Source organism: Oryctolagus cuniculus, chromosome 2, assembly GCF_051225735.1.
Source record: "Oryctolagus cuniculus isolate XC-2025 breed Fujian yellow rabbit chromosome 2, ASM5122573v1, whole genome shotgun sequence".
Lineage (NCBI taxonomy): Eukaryota > Metazoa > Chordata > Mammalia > Lagomorpha > Leporidae > Oryctolagus > Oryctolagus cuniculus.
Window position 1 is genome coordinate 71,914,704 of NC_142868.1, and position 18,749 is coordinate 71,933,452.

The 18,749-nt window shown below is 38.7% G+C and overlaps 1 protein-coding gene across 1 annotated transcript; it reads left to right on the forward strand.

Annotated features, from left to right (window-relative positions):
• Positions 1 to 922: 922 nt before the first annotated feature.
• LOC100358067 (disintegrin and metalloproteinase domain-containing protein 25) lies at positions 923 to 18,229 on the forward strand. The gene is made up of 2 exons (XM_089327015.1): positions 923 to 2,971; positions 18,200 to 18,229. The coding sequence occupies exons 1-2, from the start codon at positions 923 to 925 to the stop codon at positions 18,227 to 18,229; spliced, it is 2,079 nt and encodes a 692-aa protein (XP_089183141.1).
• Positions 18,230 to 18,749: the final 520 nt, after the last annotated feature.

An 18,749-nucleotide genomic window follows, 5' to 3' on the forward strand; every position in this document is an offset into this window, starting at 1 on the left:
CCTAGAGTCTGACAGGTCTCATTAATGTTTTTTTTTTTAACTTTTATTTAATGAATATAAATTTCCAAAGTACAGCTTATGGATTACAATGGCTTCTCCCCCATAATTTCCCTCCCACACGCAACCCTCCCATCTCCTGCTCCCTCTCCCCTTCCATTCACATCGAGATTCATTTTCATTTCTCTTATATACATAAGATCAATTTAGTATATATTAAATAAAGATTTCAGCAGTTTGCACCCACATAGAAACACAAAGTGAAAAATACTGTTTGAGTACTAGTTATAGCATTAAATCACAATGTACGGCACATTAAGGACTGAGATCCTACATGAGGAGTAAGTGCACAGTGACTCCTGTTGTTGACTTAACAATTTGACACTCTTGTTTATGGCATCCGTAATCTCCCTAGGCTCCAGTCATGAGTTGCCAAGGCTATGGAAGCCTTTTGAGTTCACCGACTCTGATCATATTTAGACAAGGTCGTAGTCAAAGTGGAAGTTCCCTCCTCCCTTCAGAGAAAGGTACCTCCTTCTTTGATGACCCGTTCTTTCCACTGGGAACTCACTCGCAGAGATCTTTCATTTAGGTCATTTTTTTTTTTTTTGCCAGAGTGTCTTGGCTTTCCATCTCATTAATGTTTAAGAGCAAATCCAATTCAATATATTGAGTCATGTGCTAAGACAAGTATTAATAAATTTTAACCCACACTTGGCTCTTTCCCCTCCATACCTGACAACTAATAATACCATCCCTGTCTCTACCCTTCTCTTCACTTTATTCAGTTCTCCTGCTCTGATGTACTGTCCCTGCCAGAAGACACACCATTAAAGGTCAGGCTGCAGACAACCAAGTCAAAGGGAGGAGACAGCCCAGGGGTGCCTCCTCCACTCCCCTCCTTTGCTCTCATGCACAGCTCCACATGGCTATGGCTGAAGTCCTGGTACATATGAAGATTACTTTCCTGATGCTCTGCTTGGTGGTGTTTCTCTTCCTTTCTGGATGGCCCCAGACTGGGCACTCTCAACACGACAGCCACCCAGAAGTGGTAATACCCTTGAGGATAACTGGCACTGATAAAGGTATACAGACTCCAGAGTGGCTCTCCTATAGACTGCACATTGCGGATCAGAGACTCACTATCCACATGAAGGTCAAGAAGATTTTCATAACCAGACACTTCTCCATATTCACCTACACAGACCAGGGTGCTCTCATAAAGGATCAGCCTTTTGTCCCGAAGGACTGCAACTATCATGGTTATGTGGAAGGAGACCCAGAGTCCCTGGTTGCTCTTAGCATCTGTTTTGGGGGGTTGCAAGGAATGTTACAGACAAATGACACTCTTTATGAAATCAAGCCCAAAACACATTCTGCCAAATTTGAACATCTGGTTTATAAGATTGACAGTGAGGATACACAATTCTCGTCCATGAGATGCAGATTAACAGAAGAGATAGCACAGCAATTCCAGTATCAAGAGCTTGATAATTCCATCCTGATGCAGAGCCATTATGAGGGTTGGTGGACCCACAGATGGTACACAAGACTGGCTTTAGTTGTGGATAATGCACGACATGTTTATCTGGGCAGTAATATCTCAAACACACAGAATGAAGTCATCGAGCTTGTAAATGTAATGAATATTATTTATGCACCATTGGACATGGTCGTGGTTTTACCTGGAATAGAGATTTGGAATGAACAAAATCCCATAGAATATGCAAAGATGCCTGCTTACCTGAGTAGATTTTGCAAATGGAAAACAGACATCTTTAACAATCGCATTCCCCATGATGTTATCCATCTTCTTGTAAGGCATGGATTTGGTTCATATCTTGGACTAGCCTTTCTTGGAGCAGTATGTGATAATAGATATAATTGTGCCGTTAATAGTTTCAGGGAGAAATCAGTGATCCAATTTGTAAGTACCATAGCACACGAATTAGGTCATAATTATGGTATGCAGCATGATACTCCAGGATGTCGATGTGCGAGTACAAAATGCATAATGTTTCCATCCAAAACTTCATCATCCAAATTCAGCAACTGCAGTTACGACTATTATTGGACTACCACTATAAAAAAGACCTGTTTGCGTGAATTACCATCTAAAGATTCCTATTTCACACGAAAGCGCTGTGGAAATGGTATTATTGAAGAAGAAGAGGAATGTGACTGTGGATCTTTAGAATCATGTACAGAAGATCCCTGTTGTTCGACAAACTGCACTCTTGTACCAGGGGCTGCTTGTGCTTTTGGCAATTGTTGCAGGGACTGCCAATTGGTGCCATCAGGACAAGTATGTAGAAAACAAAGCAATGAATGTGATCTTCCAGAGTGGTGCAATGGAACTTGGCATGAATGTCCAGAAGATGTACACGTGCAGGATGGGAGCCCTTGCTTGGGCATGGGCTACTGCTATGAAAAGAGATGCAATATCCGTGATGAACAGTGTAGGCAAATTTTTGGCAAGAAAGCCAAGAGTGCGAATGAGACTTGCTACAGAGAAATTAACACCCGTGGTGACCGTTTTGGTAACTGTGGAAATAATAGCAGGTCATATCTAAGGTGTGATATTGACGATATTCTTTGTGGGAGGATTCAGTGTGAGAATGTGATGGAAATTCCCCCCTTGAGAAATCATTCTAATGTGCATATAACTCAGGCACATGGCCTCAATTGCTGGGGTGTTGACTACCATTTTGGGACAGTAACAGCTGATATTGGTGATGTGAAAGATGGTACAGAGTGTGGTGAAGAGCGTGTGTGTATCAATAGGAGGTGTGTGCCTGTGCCAGCTTGGGATAAAGAATGTTTACCTGATATGTGCAATATGAATGGAATTTGCAATAGTAAACATCACTGCCATTGTGGAAATGATTTTGCTCCACCATACTGCCAACAAAAAGGCTATGGAGGTAGTATTGATAGTGGTCCACCCCCTGAGAGAAAAAAAGAAGTTCCTAAAGTAAAAAAGGAGGATAATTCCTATTTTCTCTTATCAATTCCACTTTTTGTTTTGCTTTGCTGCCTTTTACTTTTCTGTTGTTTGATGAACAGAAAATCTTCTGAAAAAGAAGAGCAAAATGCTCAAACCTCACCTAACCAGCCAGCACAAAATGTTCCAACTACCCGTAGCCAACCACAGAAAAAGGTACCTAATAAAAAGTAGAGTATTGTTTAAATGCTGCCTAAGAAAGATGAGTAATTTTTCAAACTCCATCTAAGAAATAACAATCAAAATTAAAACTGAAGCTAAGAAAAAGAAAACATTATGTTTAAACTTTACCTAAGAAAGAAAAGCAAGCAAAAGATTCAAAATCACATGAGAAAGAAGAGCAAAAACATACAATATCAAAAATAAAACTGATCTGTATTGAAATTTCTCCTGTGTTAAATTTTTGCAAGCAGATGGCAGAAATGTCATTGCACATGTCATAGAAGACTTACTGAAAGTCCCAATAATTCATTATACTACAATATCATGAACATAGCTGATAAATAAAGATAAATCCTAACATATTAATACTTTCCATGATTTTAAGAAATTATACTGGTTTACCTTTTATGGAATTAGTCTCTTTGTGCTTTCTGACCAAAAGCACCACAAAGGATGGTTATTGTTTGGGTTCCTTTGCTGTCTCCCAATTCCAAAACTCCTTCTCTTTTTCATTGTTTTGCCACATGATCAATGGGAAATGATGAAGCACATTGCTTCTTTGCCAGTATCACCAATTATTTCCACCTAGAGTGGAACAACCAGACAGATTACAAACCTAACAGGCCTGCTGATTGTTTTTTTACATCATTGTTGCCTTAGTACCAGCTTTCACCCTGGCAGTGGCAGCTGCTTTCAGTCTGCACCTTAACACTACATATGAATATATTTAATAACTGCCTAACCTATGGGTATCGTCAACCTAGAGATCTTAGCAGTTACCATGTGAGCTCAGAGAACTCTCCCTCAAAATTACAGAGATTCTGGCATCAAATTGGATGTACACTCTATTCCAAAGATCTACATTAGATAACCCCAGCAACTTCCCTTGGATCTCTAGTCCTAGTCATGTATAATTAGATAAAATCTCAAGCTATCATATGAGAATATTTTTAATTCATTGTGTTATTTATCCTTATCTTTGGATTTTATACCTTTAGATGTTCTATGCACTACGTGGATATTTAAAAGTTTGTGAAAATGGAATTAAAACATAAATTTATTTTGGTGTAAAAAATGGTTAAAATCCATGTATTTTTTTTCAAAATATGAATGTCCCATGTACATTTTAAGGCATGCTTTACATATATATGTATATATGATATTATTTAATTTTAGTACAAAGAATTCTGTTCAGAATTTCTCATAAGGTAGAAATAAATTTCCTCAGATTTTATTTGTTTAGAAATGCCTTTGTCTCTCCTTAATTAATTTTTAATAGAAAATTTTTATTTAATAAAAATAAATTTCAAAAGTGCAACTTTTGGATTATAGCAGTTCTTTCCCAATAACCACTCTCCCACCTGCAAACAATCCCATCTCCTACCTCCTCTTCCAACCCATTCTTCATTAAGATTCATTTTTAATTATCTTTATATACAGCAAATCAACTCTATACTAAGTGAAGATTTCAACAGTTTGCACCAACGCAGACACACAAAGTATAGTACTGTTTGAAGACAAGTTTTACCATTAATTCTCATAGTACACCTCATTAAGGACAGAGGTCCTACATGGGCAGCAAATGCACAGTGACTCCTGTTGTTGATTTAACAATTGACACTCTTATTTATGATTTCAGTAATCAACTGAGGCTCTTGTCATGAGTTGCCAAGGCTAAAGTCTCTTGAGTTCACAATTCTGACCTTATTTAGACAAGGCAATAATCAAAGTGGAAGTTCTCTCCTTCCTACAGAGAAAAGTACCTCCTTCTTTGATGACCCCTTCTTTCCACTGAGATCTCACTCAGAAATCTTTCATTTATGTCATTTTTTTGTCAGAGTGTCTTGGCTTTCCATGTGTGAAATGCTCTCATGGGCTTTTTAGCCAGATCCAAGTGCCTTAAGGAGCTAATTCTGAGGCCAGAGAGCTGTTTAGGGCATTTGCCATTCTATGATAATTAAAAATGAATCTCAATGAATAATGGGATGGGAGGGGGTAGTAGATGGGACGGAAGAAGAGGTGGGAGGGCGGGTATGTGGGGAACTGCTATAATCCAAAAGTTGTGCTTTTGAAATTTATATTTATTAAATAAAAGCTTTCTTAAAAAAGGAGAAAAAAAAGAAATGATTTAACAATGCATCTTGAGTACTTACAAAAACAAGATCAAACCAAAGCCAAAAATAAAAGGAGGAAAAAATAATAAAAATTAGAGATTAAACAAAATTGAAACATAAAAGATTAAAAAGATCAGTGAAATGAACAGCTGTTTTTCTTGATAAACTAAACAAAATTTGGGCCGGTGCTGTGATGCACTGGGTTAATGCCCTGGCCTGAAGCACCAGCATCCTATATGGGCACTGGTTCAAGTCTCGGCTGCTCCACTTCTAATCCAGCTCTCTGCTATGGCCTGGGAAAGCAGTAGAAGACAGCCCAAGTGCTTGGGCCCCTGCACCCATGTGGGAGACCCACAAGAAGCTCCTGGCTCCTGCCTTCAGATCGGTGCAGTTCCAGCCGTTGTGGCCAACTGGGGAGTGAACCATTGAAGGGATGACCTCTCTCTCTCTCTCTCTCTCTCTTTCTCTCTCTCTCTCCTCGTCTCCCTCTCCCTCACACTCTTATTCTCCCTCTCCTCTCTCTGTGTAACTCTGATTTTCAAATAAATAAATAAATCTTAAAAAAAGAAAAAAATAAACAAAATTGATACACCCTTGGCCCAATCAACAAAAAAAGGGAAGCTGATCCAAATTAATAAAATCAGAGATGATAAAGGAGATGCTACAATGGTTACCACAGAAATAAAAAAAAAGTCATCAGGAATTACTACAATTATATCCAACAAATTGGAAAATCTCACAGAAATCAATAGCTGGCCAGACAGATATGACCTACCAAAACTGATTCAGAAGACCTTGGAAAACCTAAATAGACCAATAATCATGACAGAGATTTAATCATTAAAAGACAGCACCCCGCAAAAAAAAAGAAAAGAAAAAGCCCAGCACTGGATGGCTTCACTACTTCATTCTACCCAACTTTTAAAGAACCAATTCCAATTATGTTGACATGTTTTTTCAGTATAGTCCCTATTGGTCTTCTGCATTTTTATGATGTTAATTGTAATGTTTCTGGTTTTGTTTATTATTTTTTTAAAAGATTTATTTTATTTATTTGGAAGACAGTTTTACAGAGAGAGGTAGAGACAGAGAGAGACAGGTCTTCCATCTGGTGGTTAACTCCTCATATGGCTGCCAACAGCCGAAGCTGTGCCCATTTGATGCCAGGAGCCAGGAGCTTCTTCTGGGTCTCCCACAAAGGTGCAGGGGCCCATGAACTTGGGCCCTCTTTTCCTGCTTTCCCAGGCCATAGCAGAGAGCTGGAACAGAAGAGGAGCAGCTGGGACTAGAACTGGTGCCCATATGGTATGCCGGCAATTCAGGCTAGGGCTTTAACCCACTGTGCCAAGACTGGCCGCCTCTTGTTTTGTTTCTGATTTGAATTTTTGTTCTTTTTCCTCTGGTATAGCAAAGAATTTTTCAATTTAATCTTTTGGGGTAAAAACCAACTTGCTCATTTTATTGCTGTTTTGTATTGCTTTTAATATTTATTTATTTATTTATTTATTTGAAGGACAGAGAGAGAATCTTCCATCCACTGGCAACTCCTCTGTGACAAAAAAAGGCAGGACTAGGCCAGGCCAAAGCCAGGAGGCCACTCTCACGCCAAGATGGCAGAATAGGGAGGGAGCACACTGATAGTCTGGGAAAAGATAGTTTAATAAAAGTGGAGATACTGTAGTTTCAGGGAAAAGTTAGGGAAAAATCTACAGAGGAAACTCTTCCGGAACTAGTGAGACATGGCGGACCTACATGGAGGGCACGGATGCCCACGGCTCGGGACCCCAGCTGCCGAGTCTACACACCAGCGCTGGAAAGGGAGGTGAGGCAAAACCACAATAGCCCAAGATACTGGCAGGGAAGCGGCAGGAAGAGCCTACAGGGAACAGAGACTTGAAGCCCCGAGGGGGAAAGTTCACCATGCTAACTAGAGGAGAAGAAAAAATATATATAAATAAAAATAAAAATAAAAGGAACTGGTATGGATACGATTATCTCTCTCCACTCACAAAGGCAAGCAAAACAAAGAGCAGGTGCCATTTTGGACATATGTAAAAGCTGCACCCGCCATCAGCCAAGCAGAAGAATCTGACTCTGGTGGGGAGAAATAACAGGAGCTTAGGACCTAGTGAATGTATGGAACTAATGAACTGAGACTGTGAAAAAAGAAAAAAAAAGACCAAGAGTGTGGCAGAGGACTCACGGAGTACTGGCGAAGTGAGTACTCTCCAGAGATGCCACAATCTCAGTAACTTTGGCAACCTGGTGGGGGAGTACAGGGGAATTTGAGCTTATACTGAAGTCTACACAGATCCTTTGTGTGGTCCTTGGGACAGAGCAGACGAATATTATACCCACAGGGGCCAGAGCACAGAGCTCAATTCTGCCTTCAACTCTGATCAGCTGTGTGGACCTATATCCCTTCTGAATAAAATAAGAGAGAGAGAGAAAAAGACAGAGAGAGAGATTGATTGATTTACCATGCCTAACCTGGGTATGTCATTTTTAGCACACCCTTAACCCTGAAGAACTGAACAGAGCTCGCTGACCACACCCATCACAAGCCTCTAAAGATCCATCAAAAGCAGACAGTCCACTTAATCTAGAGACATAGTATACTGAGAAAACCCACCACAGCAAGGGAAAAAAATGAAGAAACCAAAGAATATCTCCACAATTCCAAGCAACAAATGCAGAAACTGAGGAAACAAGAACAAGGAAGACTAATGTCATAATTGACGCCCCCAAATGAACTACACACCCCAATTCAAGATTATAAAGATGATGAGATAGAAGAAATGCAAGATACAGATTTCAAAATATTTATGGTAAAAACATCTAGAAGTTCTCAAAAACAAATTCTTGAACCACAGAAATCCTTACTGGACAGGATAGAAAATCTCTCTTCTGAAAATGAAATCTAAAGGAGGAATCAAAATGAAATGAAGAAACTAGTAGAAAATGAAATTGTGATAGTGAAGAATTTGATAGATCAAATGACAAACACATTACAGAGCCTTAAAAACAGAAAAGAGTAAAGCAGAAGAGAGAATATCAGACTTAGAAGACAGAGAACAGGAAAGGATAGAGTCAAACCAAAGAAAAGAAGAGGAAATTAGAAATCTAAAAAATATTGTTGGGAATCTACAGGATACTATTAAAAAAAAAAAACAACATTCGGGTTCCAGGAGTTCCTGAAGGCATGGAGAGAGAGAAAGGATTAGAAGGCCTTTTTAGTGAGATACTGGCAGAACACTTCCTGGGTTTGGAGAATGACAGAGACATCCTAGTACAGGAAGCTCATAGAACCCCACATAAACATGACCAAAAGAGATCTTCACCACGACACATTGTAATCAAACTCACTACAGTGAAACAGAAAGAAAATATTCTAAAATATGCAAGAGAGAAACGTCAAATTACTTTCAGAGGATCTCCAATTAGACTCACAGCTAACTTCTCATCAGAAACCCTACAGGCTAGGAGGGAATGGCGAGATATAGCCCAGGTACCAAGAGAGAGAAAATGCCAGCCCAGAATATTATATATTGCAAAGCTCTCAATTGTGAATGAAGGTGAAATAAAGATCTTTCATAGCAAACAGAAATTGAAAGATTTTGTCACCATTTGTCCAGCCCTGCAAAAGATGCTTAAAGAAGGGTTACACTCAGAAACACAGAAACAAAGCCAACAATAAGAAAGAAGGTGGCCGGCACCGCGGCTCACTAGGCTAATCCTCTGCCTTGCGGCGCCGGCACACCGGGTTCTAGTCCCACTCGGGGCACAGGATTCTATCCCGGTTGCCCCTCTTCCAGGTCAGCTCTCTGCTGTGGCCAGGGAGTGCAGTGGAGGATGGCCCAAGTCCTTGGGCCCTGCACCCCATGGGAGACCAGGAGAAGTACCTGGCTCCTGGCTTCAGATCAGCGCAGTGCGCCAGCCGCAGAGCCAGCCATGGCGGCCATTGGAGGGTGAACCAACTGCAAAGGAGGACCTTTCTCTCTGTCTCTCTCTGTCTCTCTCTCTCACTGTCCACTCTGCCTATCAAAAAAAAAAGAAAAAAGAAAAAAAAAGAAAGAAGGTAAAGAAGGAAACCTCACAGTAAAGATCACAGGAAGTACAAAGCATATATTAGAATATATCTTCAGAAAAATGGCAGGGCAAAATTACCACTTGTCAATAGTCACATTGAACATTAATGGCCTCAACTCTCCAGTTAAAAGACATAGACTGGCTGAATGGATTAAGGAACAAAACCCATCTATTTGCTGCTTACAAAAAACACATCATTCCAACAAAGAGGCATACAGACTGAAAGTGAAAGGTTGGAAAAAGATGTTCCATACCAACAGAAACCAAAAGAAAGCTGGTGTAGCCATCATAATATCAGACAAAATAAACTTTAACACAAAAAACGACAAAGAGGGGCACTATATAATGATTAGAGGATCAATTCAACAGGAAGATGTAACTATTATAAATGTATATACACCTAATTACAGGGCACTGGTTTATTTAAAAGATCTGTTAAGGGACTTAAAGGGAGACTTACACTTCAATAAAGTAGTACTGGGGGACTTCAATACTCCAATCTCAGAAATAGATCAACCGGACTGAAGATCAACAAGGAAACAGCAGATTTAATCGACACTATTGCCCAAATGGATCTAACAGATGCCTACAGAACTTTCAATCCTACATCTAAAGACTTTACATTCTTCTCAGCAGTGCATGGAACCTAATCTAGGATTGACCACATCCTAGGCCATAAAGCAAGTCTCAGCAAATTCAAAAGAATTGGAATCATACCATGTAGCTTCTTGGACCGCAGTGGAATGAAGCTGGAAATTAGTACCTCAGGAATTCCTAGAGCATATGCAAACACATGGAGATTGAACAACATGCTCCTGAATGAACACTGAGTCATTCAAGAAATCAAAACAGAAATCAAAAACTTTCTGGAAGTAAATGAGGATAACAACACAACAAATCAAAACTTATGGGATATGGAAAAAGCAGTATTGAGAGGCAAGTTTATAGCAATAGGGGCCTATATCAAGAAATTGGAAAGGCACCAAATAAATGAGCTTTCAGTGCATCTCAAGGACCTAGAAAAGTTGCAGCAAACCAGACCAAAATCTAGTAGGAGAAGAGAAATAATTAAAATCAGAGAAGAAATTAACAGGATTGAATCCAAAAAAATTACAAAAAATCAGCCAAGCGAAGAGCTGGTTTTTTGAAAAAATAAACAAAATTGACACCCCATTGGCCCAACTAACTAAAAAAAGAAGAGAAAAGACCCAAATCAATAAAATCAGAGATGAAAAAGGAAACGTAACAACAGACACCACAGAAATAAAAAGAATCATCAGAAATTACTACAAGGACTTGTATGCCAGCAAACAGGGAAACCTATCAGAAATGGATAGATTCCTGGACACATGCAATCTACCTAAATTGAACCAGGAAGACATCGAAAACCTAAACAGACCCATAACTGAGACAGAAATTGAAACAGTAATAAAGGCCCTCCCAACAAAGAGAAGCCCAGGACCAGATGGATTCACTGCTGAATTCTACCAGACATTTAAAGAAGAACTAACTCCAATTCTTCTCAAACTCTTCAGAACAATCGAAGAAGAGGGAGTCCTCCCAAATTCTTTCTATGAAGCCAGCATCACCTTAATTCCTAAGCCGGAAAAAGATGCAGCACTGAAAGAGAATTACAGACCAATATCCCTGATGAACATAGATGCAAAAATCCTCAATAAAATTCTCGCCAATAGAATGCAACAACACATCAGAAAGATCATCCACCCAGACCAAGTGGGATTTATCTCTGGTATGCAGGGATGGTTCAACATTTGCAAATCAATTAATGTGAATACACCACATCAAAACAAACAACCCACTTAAGAGATGGGCCAAGGACCTCAATAGACATTTTTCAAAAGAGGAAATCCAAAGGGCCAACAGACACATGAAAAAATGTTCAAGATCACTAGCAATCAGAGAAATGCAAATCAAATGATGCTGGTGATGATGTGGGTAAAAAGGGACACTAACCCACTGTTGGTGGGAATGCAAATTGGTTAAGCCACTATAGAGGTCAGTCTGGAGATTCCTCAGAAATCTGAATATAACCCTACGATTCAACCCAGCTATCCCACTCCTTGGAATTTACCCAAAGGAAATGAAATTGGCAAACAAAAAAGCAGTCTGCACATTAATGTTTATTGCAGTTCAATGCACAATAGCTAAGACCTGGAACCAACCCAAATGCCCATCAACTGTAGACTGGATAAAGAAATTATGGGACATGTACTCTATAGAATACTATACAGCAGTCAAAAACAATGAAACCTGGTCATTTGCAACAAGATGGAGGAACCTGGAAAACATCATGCTGAGTGAATTAAGCCAGTCCCAAAGGGACAAATATCATATGTTCTCCCTGATTGGTGACAACTGAGTAGCACCAAAAAGGAATCCTGTTGAAGTGAAATGGACACTATGAGAAACAGTGACTTGATCAGCCCTTGTCCTGACTGTTGATGAACAATTTAATACTTTATCCCTTTTAGTATTTTTTTGTCCTACTTAATACCAAATGTTGAACTCTTTAATTAGCACACAATTATTCTTAGGTGTTTAAATTTAACTGTAAAGTGATCTCTGTTAAATATAAGAGTGGGAATAAGAGAGGGAGGAGATGTACAGTTCAGCACATGTTCAATCGGACTTGCCCCAAACGGTAGAGTTAGAAACGTGCCAGGTGATTCCAATTCAATCCCATCAAGGTGACATGTACCAAAGCCATCTTACTATCCAAGTGATCAATTTCAGTTCACAGTTGATCACACTGACAGGTCTAAGAGTGAAAGAGATCACATTAACAAGACTAGTGTCTGCTAATATTATCTGATAGAATTAAGAAGGAGAGAACAATCCAACATGGGAAGCGGGATGCACAGCAGACTCAGAATCGCAGATTCCTTAAACAGCACTCTGGCCTCAGAATTAGATCTTAAGGCATTCAAATCTGGCTGAAGAGCCCATGAGAGTATTTTAGGCATGGAAAGCCAAGACACTCTGGCAAAAAAAAAAAAAGACCTAAATGAAATATCTCTGTGAGTTAGATCCCAGTGGAAAGAATGGGCCATCAAAGAAGGAGGTACCTTTCTCTGAAGGGAGGAGAGAACTTCCACTTTGACTATGACCTTGTCTAAATATGATCAGAGTTGGCGAACTCAAAATGCTTCCTTGGCAACTCATGACAAGAGCCTAGGGAGATTATTGATGCCATAAACAAGAGTGTCAGTTTGCTAAGTCAACAACAGGAGTCACTGTGCACTTACTCCCCATGTAGGATCTCTGTCCTTAATGTATTGTACTATGTGAATTAATGCTATAACTAGTATTTTTTTTTATTCAAACAGTATTTTACACTTTGTATTTTGGTGTGGCTGCAAACTGTTGAAATCTTTACTTAATTTATACTAAATTGATCTTCGGTATATAAAGATAATTGAAAATAAACTTTTTTTTTGACAGGCAGAGTGGACAGTGAGAGAGAGAGAGAGAGAGAAAGGTCTTCCATTTTGCCGTTGGTTCACCCTCCAATGGCCGCCACGGCTGGTGCGCTGCAGCCGGCGCACTGCACTGATCCGATGGCAGGAGCCAGGTACTTCTCCTGGTCTCCCATGGGGTGCAGGGCCCAAGCACCTGGGCCATCCTCCACTGCACTCCCTGGCCACAGCAGAGAGCTGGCCTGGAAGAGGGGCAACCGGGACAGAATCTGGCGCCCCAACCGGGACTAGAACCCGGTGTGCCAGCGCTGCAAGGTGGAGGATTAGCCTAGTGACCCGCGACGCCAGCCAAAAATAAATCTTGATGTGAATGGAATGGGAGAGGGAGCGGGAGATGGGAGGAGTGCGGGTGGGTGGAATTTTGTGTGTGGGGGGGGAATCCATTGTAATCCATAAACTGTACTTTGGCGATTTATATTTATTAAATAAAAGTTAAAAAAAAAAGAAAGCTATAGGCCAATATCCTGTAAGGATGTAGATCTATTTTCAAGTTCTAATAGACATATAAATACTGTACTGATATATAAATAGACCCAGGAGGCCCAGAGCTCCATCTGCATCCACCCTATGAACAACATGAGCTCAAGTCTGTTAAGTATGTCAAGTACTGACCAGTATTGCTGCCTCCTGGGTACATTAGTAGGGAGCTGGCTCAGAAGCAAAGCACCTGGAACTCAAATATGCCCTTCAGTTTGGGATGCTAGCTTCACAAGCAGTGGCTTAATTTACTTCACCGAAACACTTGCTCATAATTTTTATTTAAGTCTGTTTCTGCTCTGATCCTTCTTTTGCCTTTCTTTTGGCTAATTTGGGTTTTGACTTTCTCGTGTTTCTCTAGTTCCTTGAGAATAGAACAATTTTTGGTTTCTTTGAGATTTTTGATATTAGTATTGACTGGTATAAATTTCCCTCCTGGTAGTGCTCCTGCTTTATCCCGTAAGTCTTGTTTTCAGAGTTCTCATACAATTTGCTTTAGGACATAATAAAATTTATCTTAATTTCTTCAGTGACCATTGGTAGTTTAGGAGTGTGTGATTTAATTTCTAGTTTTTTTTTTATATTTTCCACAGCTTTTTCTTGTTCTTGTCATTTTATTGCGTTGAAAAACATACTCAACACCACTTCAAATGTTAAAAATGTGTTGCAATTGTTTTGTGCCTTCTTATCTGATCTATCTGGAGAATTTTCCATTAACTGTTGAGGAAAATGGATATTCTTAGCTATTGGTTGGAATGTTAAGCAGATGACCATCATTTCATTTGGTGTAGGATGTAACGTAACACTGATATTTATTATTGTTTATTTTTCTCTCTGGATGATGTGTCAATTTTTGATTTGTCAATTTTTTGTGGATGATTTGTCAATCTGGGGTTATTAAATTACACACTCAGGCAGGCACTGTTGCTCAGCAGGTTAAATTGATGCTTGGGATACCCACATCCCATATTGGAGTGCCAGGGTGAGTCACAGATACTTTGCTTCTAATCAAGTCTCTTGCTAATGAGCTTGGAAAGCACCAATGACGGCTCAATTACTTGATTCTCTGTCAGCTATTTAGGAGACTCAAAAGTTCTCGGCTAATGGCTTTGGCCTGAGCCAGCCCTGGCTACTGCAGGCATTTGAAGAGTGAACCAGCAGATGAAAACCTTTCTATCTCTCTCTCCTTTCTCTTCCCCTCTCCCTCCTTCCCCTTTCAATTACACAAAAATGAATAAATATTTTTAAATCCCATACCATTATATGATTTGAATTTGTCTCTCCCTTTTGGTCTATTAATATTTGCTTTATTTATTTAAGTTCTGACCTTAGGTGCATATATATTTAACATCATATTCCCTCTTATTTAATTCATCCTTTTATCATTAAATAATGACACTTTTTTGCACATATTAGGATATAACTTATTTTGATATTAAAATACAATTTATTCATGCAATTAAAAAACTACAAGCACATGATTTCCTTGTCATCCCAGAAAGATTTGTGTGATGTTACCAGCTGCCTCCTCTAATGGTCTTTGCTCCTGTCAGCAACTCTAGGTAACTGGAATAGCTTGTGTGACTCAAGGGAGGTCCCCAATGTGTCCTAACAGTGAGGAAGTATGATGCAGACACTCTGCCTCCTTCTGCCTCACTCACTCCAAGAGCCAGGAGCCACAAGACCCTGAAGCTATGGCTCAATAACAGGTTGGCATCTACAGATAGTCCCATGGATGCAGCATGGGGACACTGGCCTGTTAGAAGCTTGTATTTTCCCAAGCAAGATCTGAACAGTGTAGTTCCTGGCTTTTGCCTTCAATAATATCCCTGCTGGATACTTCCCTGGCAAGTTTGTAAACAAACCCCAAGAAACAAGGAAACAACATCACTGGACCCAAGCACACTGTCAAGTTAGAAACCTGGGGAGAGCTGAGTGTGTTTAGAGCCCTATTACTCACTCAGCCCTGCTGCCCCCAGTATGGGTTCTGAACACACCTAGCACAGGCTCAGTGCTGAGAGTCCTGAATGGCACCCCTGGAGAGGGAGCTCCTCCCTAGGATTTACTGTTTGTTCTTGATGTTCTGTTTTGTTGTTCCTTGGCAATGCCCCTAACGATGTACCCAGCAGCGTCTCTTTTCTGGAACAACCGTGAATTTGCAGCCAGAAGGACCCTTGATCCAGGATAGGGCCAGGAAAAGCTGGCACATTCAGTAGGCATCACTCTCCTCCAGCCCTCCGACCAGTGACACTGGTAACTTTTGCATATAGACAATACATAGTGGGCAGCTACACGCTACTGGTGCTGATGGCAGGCAGCACGATTCAACTCTTCCTTGTCAGAACGTCCTTGACACTGCAAGACAAAAAGTGCCCAGAGAACTTGACCTCTAAAAATTAAACCAAAAAACTCCAGAGTCAATGAAACCAGGCATTCTCCCACCATCCCACCTGGATCAACTCAGATACAACAGTGCTTGTCATTTCTCTCTGAACAGATGCCAAAGAAAGAAATGAAATAATGACATTCTATATATTTTACTAATTTTTATTTAAAGTGTATTTTATCTGATATGTCTGTTTTAAAGTTTAAACTCTAAACTTATTCAAAGTTTATTTTATCTTGTATTTCTGATATGTCTGAAAAATATGTAGACATATTTTTCATCATGGACTCAACTTGCATGGCATATCATTCCACCTGTTCTCTTTCAGTCTGCGTGTTCTTAGATTAGAGATTATGAGAGTTTCTCATAAGCAGAATATAATTGGGTATTGTTTTTTGTCCATTCAATCTATTAATGGAAAATTTATTAATGTAAATAAAATTTTGATCTATTTACATTCCAGGATATAATTTTATGAATTTATATCTTCTTTCATGTTCTTTTACAAAACTCAAGTGGAATATGTAATCTTTCCCAGTACTGTATTTTGACTCCTTGTTTATACTTTGTAATGTCTACTACAGTCATTTGCTTCATAGTGAACATAAGCCTTGAAAAACATTTTTCTTCAGTCTTTACAAGCTTTTTCTTAAGTTTTAAAATTTAACAATTCTTAATTTTTGGTCGCATTCACTACATATGTAGATTTTATATACATGTGCATATATACTATTTTTCTTAAAAACAAAGCTACATTGAGGATTTCATGACAATGATCATACCATGGGGGTAAAAGGGTATATTCTCATGATTCAGTGAAGCAATGCTTATAACCATATACCAAATAATAATATCTATACACTTTTTATACCCTCTAAATATTAGCTTCCACAAATAAAAAACATCTGATATTTGTCTTTCTGGGTCTGACTTATTTCACTTAACATAGTGACCTGTAGTTCCACCTGTTTTTGCAAATGCCAGGAATTCATTCTTTTTATGGCTAAATAATATTCCAATATGTATATATAGCATATTTTATTTACCCAATCATCAGTTAATGGACATGTAGGGTGATTCCATATCTTTATTTTGTGAATCAAGCAGGTGTCTTTTCATAGGCTGATAAATTTCTTTGGATATACTCCCAGGAGTGCAATGACTGGGTAATACAGTAGATGCATTTTAAATCGTCTGAGGAATCTCCATACTTGTTTCCATAATGGTTACACCAATTTGCATTTCCACCAACAATATAGTAGGGTACCTTCTTTTCAGAACCTAGCTGGCATTTGCTCTTTTGATTATTTATATTAGCCATTGTAACTGGAATGAGGCAATACCCCATTGTGGATTTTATTTGCATTTCCATGATGCTAGTGATCCTGAACATTGTTTTGTGTGTCTGTTGGACATTCAGACATTTCATCATCCAAGTATTTCATCCTTTGAAAAATGTATACTTATATCCTTTGCCTATTTTTCAACTGGATTCTTTAATTTGTTATTGTTGAATATTTTGATCTTCTATATTCTGGATATTAATCCTTTATTGGATGCATAGTTTGCAAAGCTTTTCTCCTATTTTATCAGTTGCCTCTTCACTTTTCTGTTTCCATTTTTGTATAGAAACTACTTAGCTTGATATGATTCCATTTGTCTATTTTGTCTTCTATTGACTGTGCTACTGTGTTTCAGGGAATGATTTTAGCCCAGTTGTCAAAAATTGCTAGATGTGTGGGTTGATTTCTGGGGTTTTATGCCAGGAACCAGAATGTTTTAATTATAATAGTCCTATAGTATGCCTTGAAATCTGACATTCTAATTCTTCTGCTTTGTTTTTAATTAATATTGCTTTGGCAATTTGGGGTCTTTTAGGTTTGTATGTGAATTTTATGAAGAAAAGAATGTAAATTTTGTGAAGAATGCCTTTGAACTTTTTACTGGGACTGCAAGGAGTCTGTAAATTGCTTTGGGAATTATGAACATTCTGAGAGAATTCATTTTCAAACCATGAACATGGAAGAAATTTTCCACTTATTTGTCCTTTTCTACTTCTTTAATTAATGTTTTATAATTTTCATTGTAGAGACCTTTCACATCCTTGATTAAATTTATCACAAAGTACTTGACAGTTTTGTGGCTATTGTGAATGAGACTGATTTTTTAAGTTATTTCTCAGCCAGAACATTGTTGGTACATAACAATGCTATTCATTTTTCTGTGGTGATTTCACATCTTGCAACTTTGACAAATTATCTTATCAATTCTAATAATCTCTTAAGAGTCTTTTGGTTTTCCCATGTAAAGGATCCTGTCATCTGCAAACAGGGATAAGTTGACTTCCTCCTTTCTAGTCTGTAATATTTTGAATTTTTTTCTTGCCCAATGGCTCTGGCTAAAACTTCTATAACAGTATTGAATAACAGTAGTGAGAGTGGGCATCTTTGTCTGTTTTTTTTTTTTTTGACAGGTTTTGAGCATCTACAACAATACTGAGTAACAGTAGTGAGATGGGCATCTTTGTCTGGTTCATTGCCTTAGTGAAAAGGTTTTCAGGTTTTCCCCTATTCAATATGGGGCCGCCTGTGGGTTGGTCACATATTGTGATTGTTTGATATATGTTTTTCTATACCCAATTTTAATTTTAAAAGTTTTTAATAATGAAAGCATGTTGTATTTTATCAAATGCTCTCTACACATATATTGAGATAATCGTGGTTTTATCCTTCATTACATTGATATGATATACCATATTTATTGATTGCACACGCTGAACCATCCTTGGATCACTGGGATAAATTCTACATGGAAATGGTGGATGACCTTTACAGGTATTGATAGATTTGATTTACTAGCATTTTGTTGAAAATTTCTGTATCTATGTTCATCAGGGATACTGGTCTATGGTTCTCTTATTTTGTCGTATCCTATGCTATTCTCATAGAGTGAGTCTGGAAGAGTTACCTCGTTTTAGTTGTTTTGCATAATTTGAGGAAATTGATTCTAATTCTTCCTTTAAA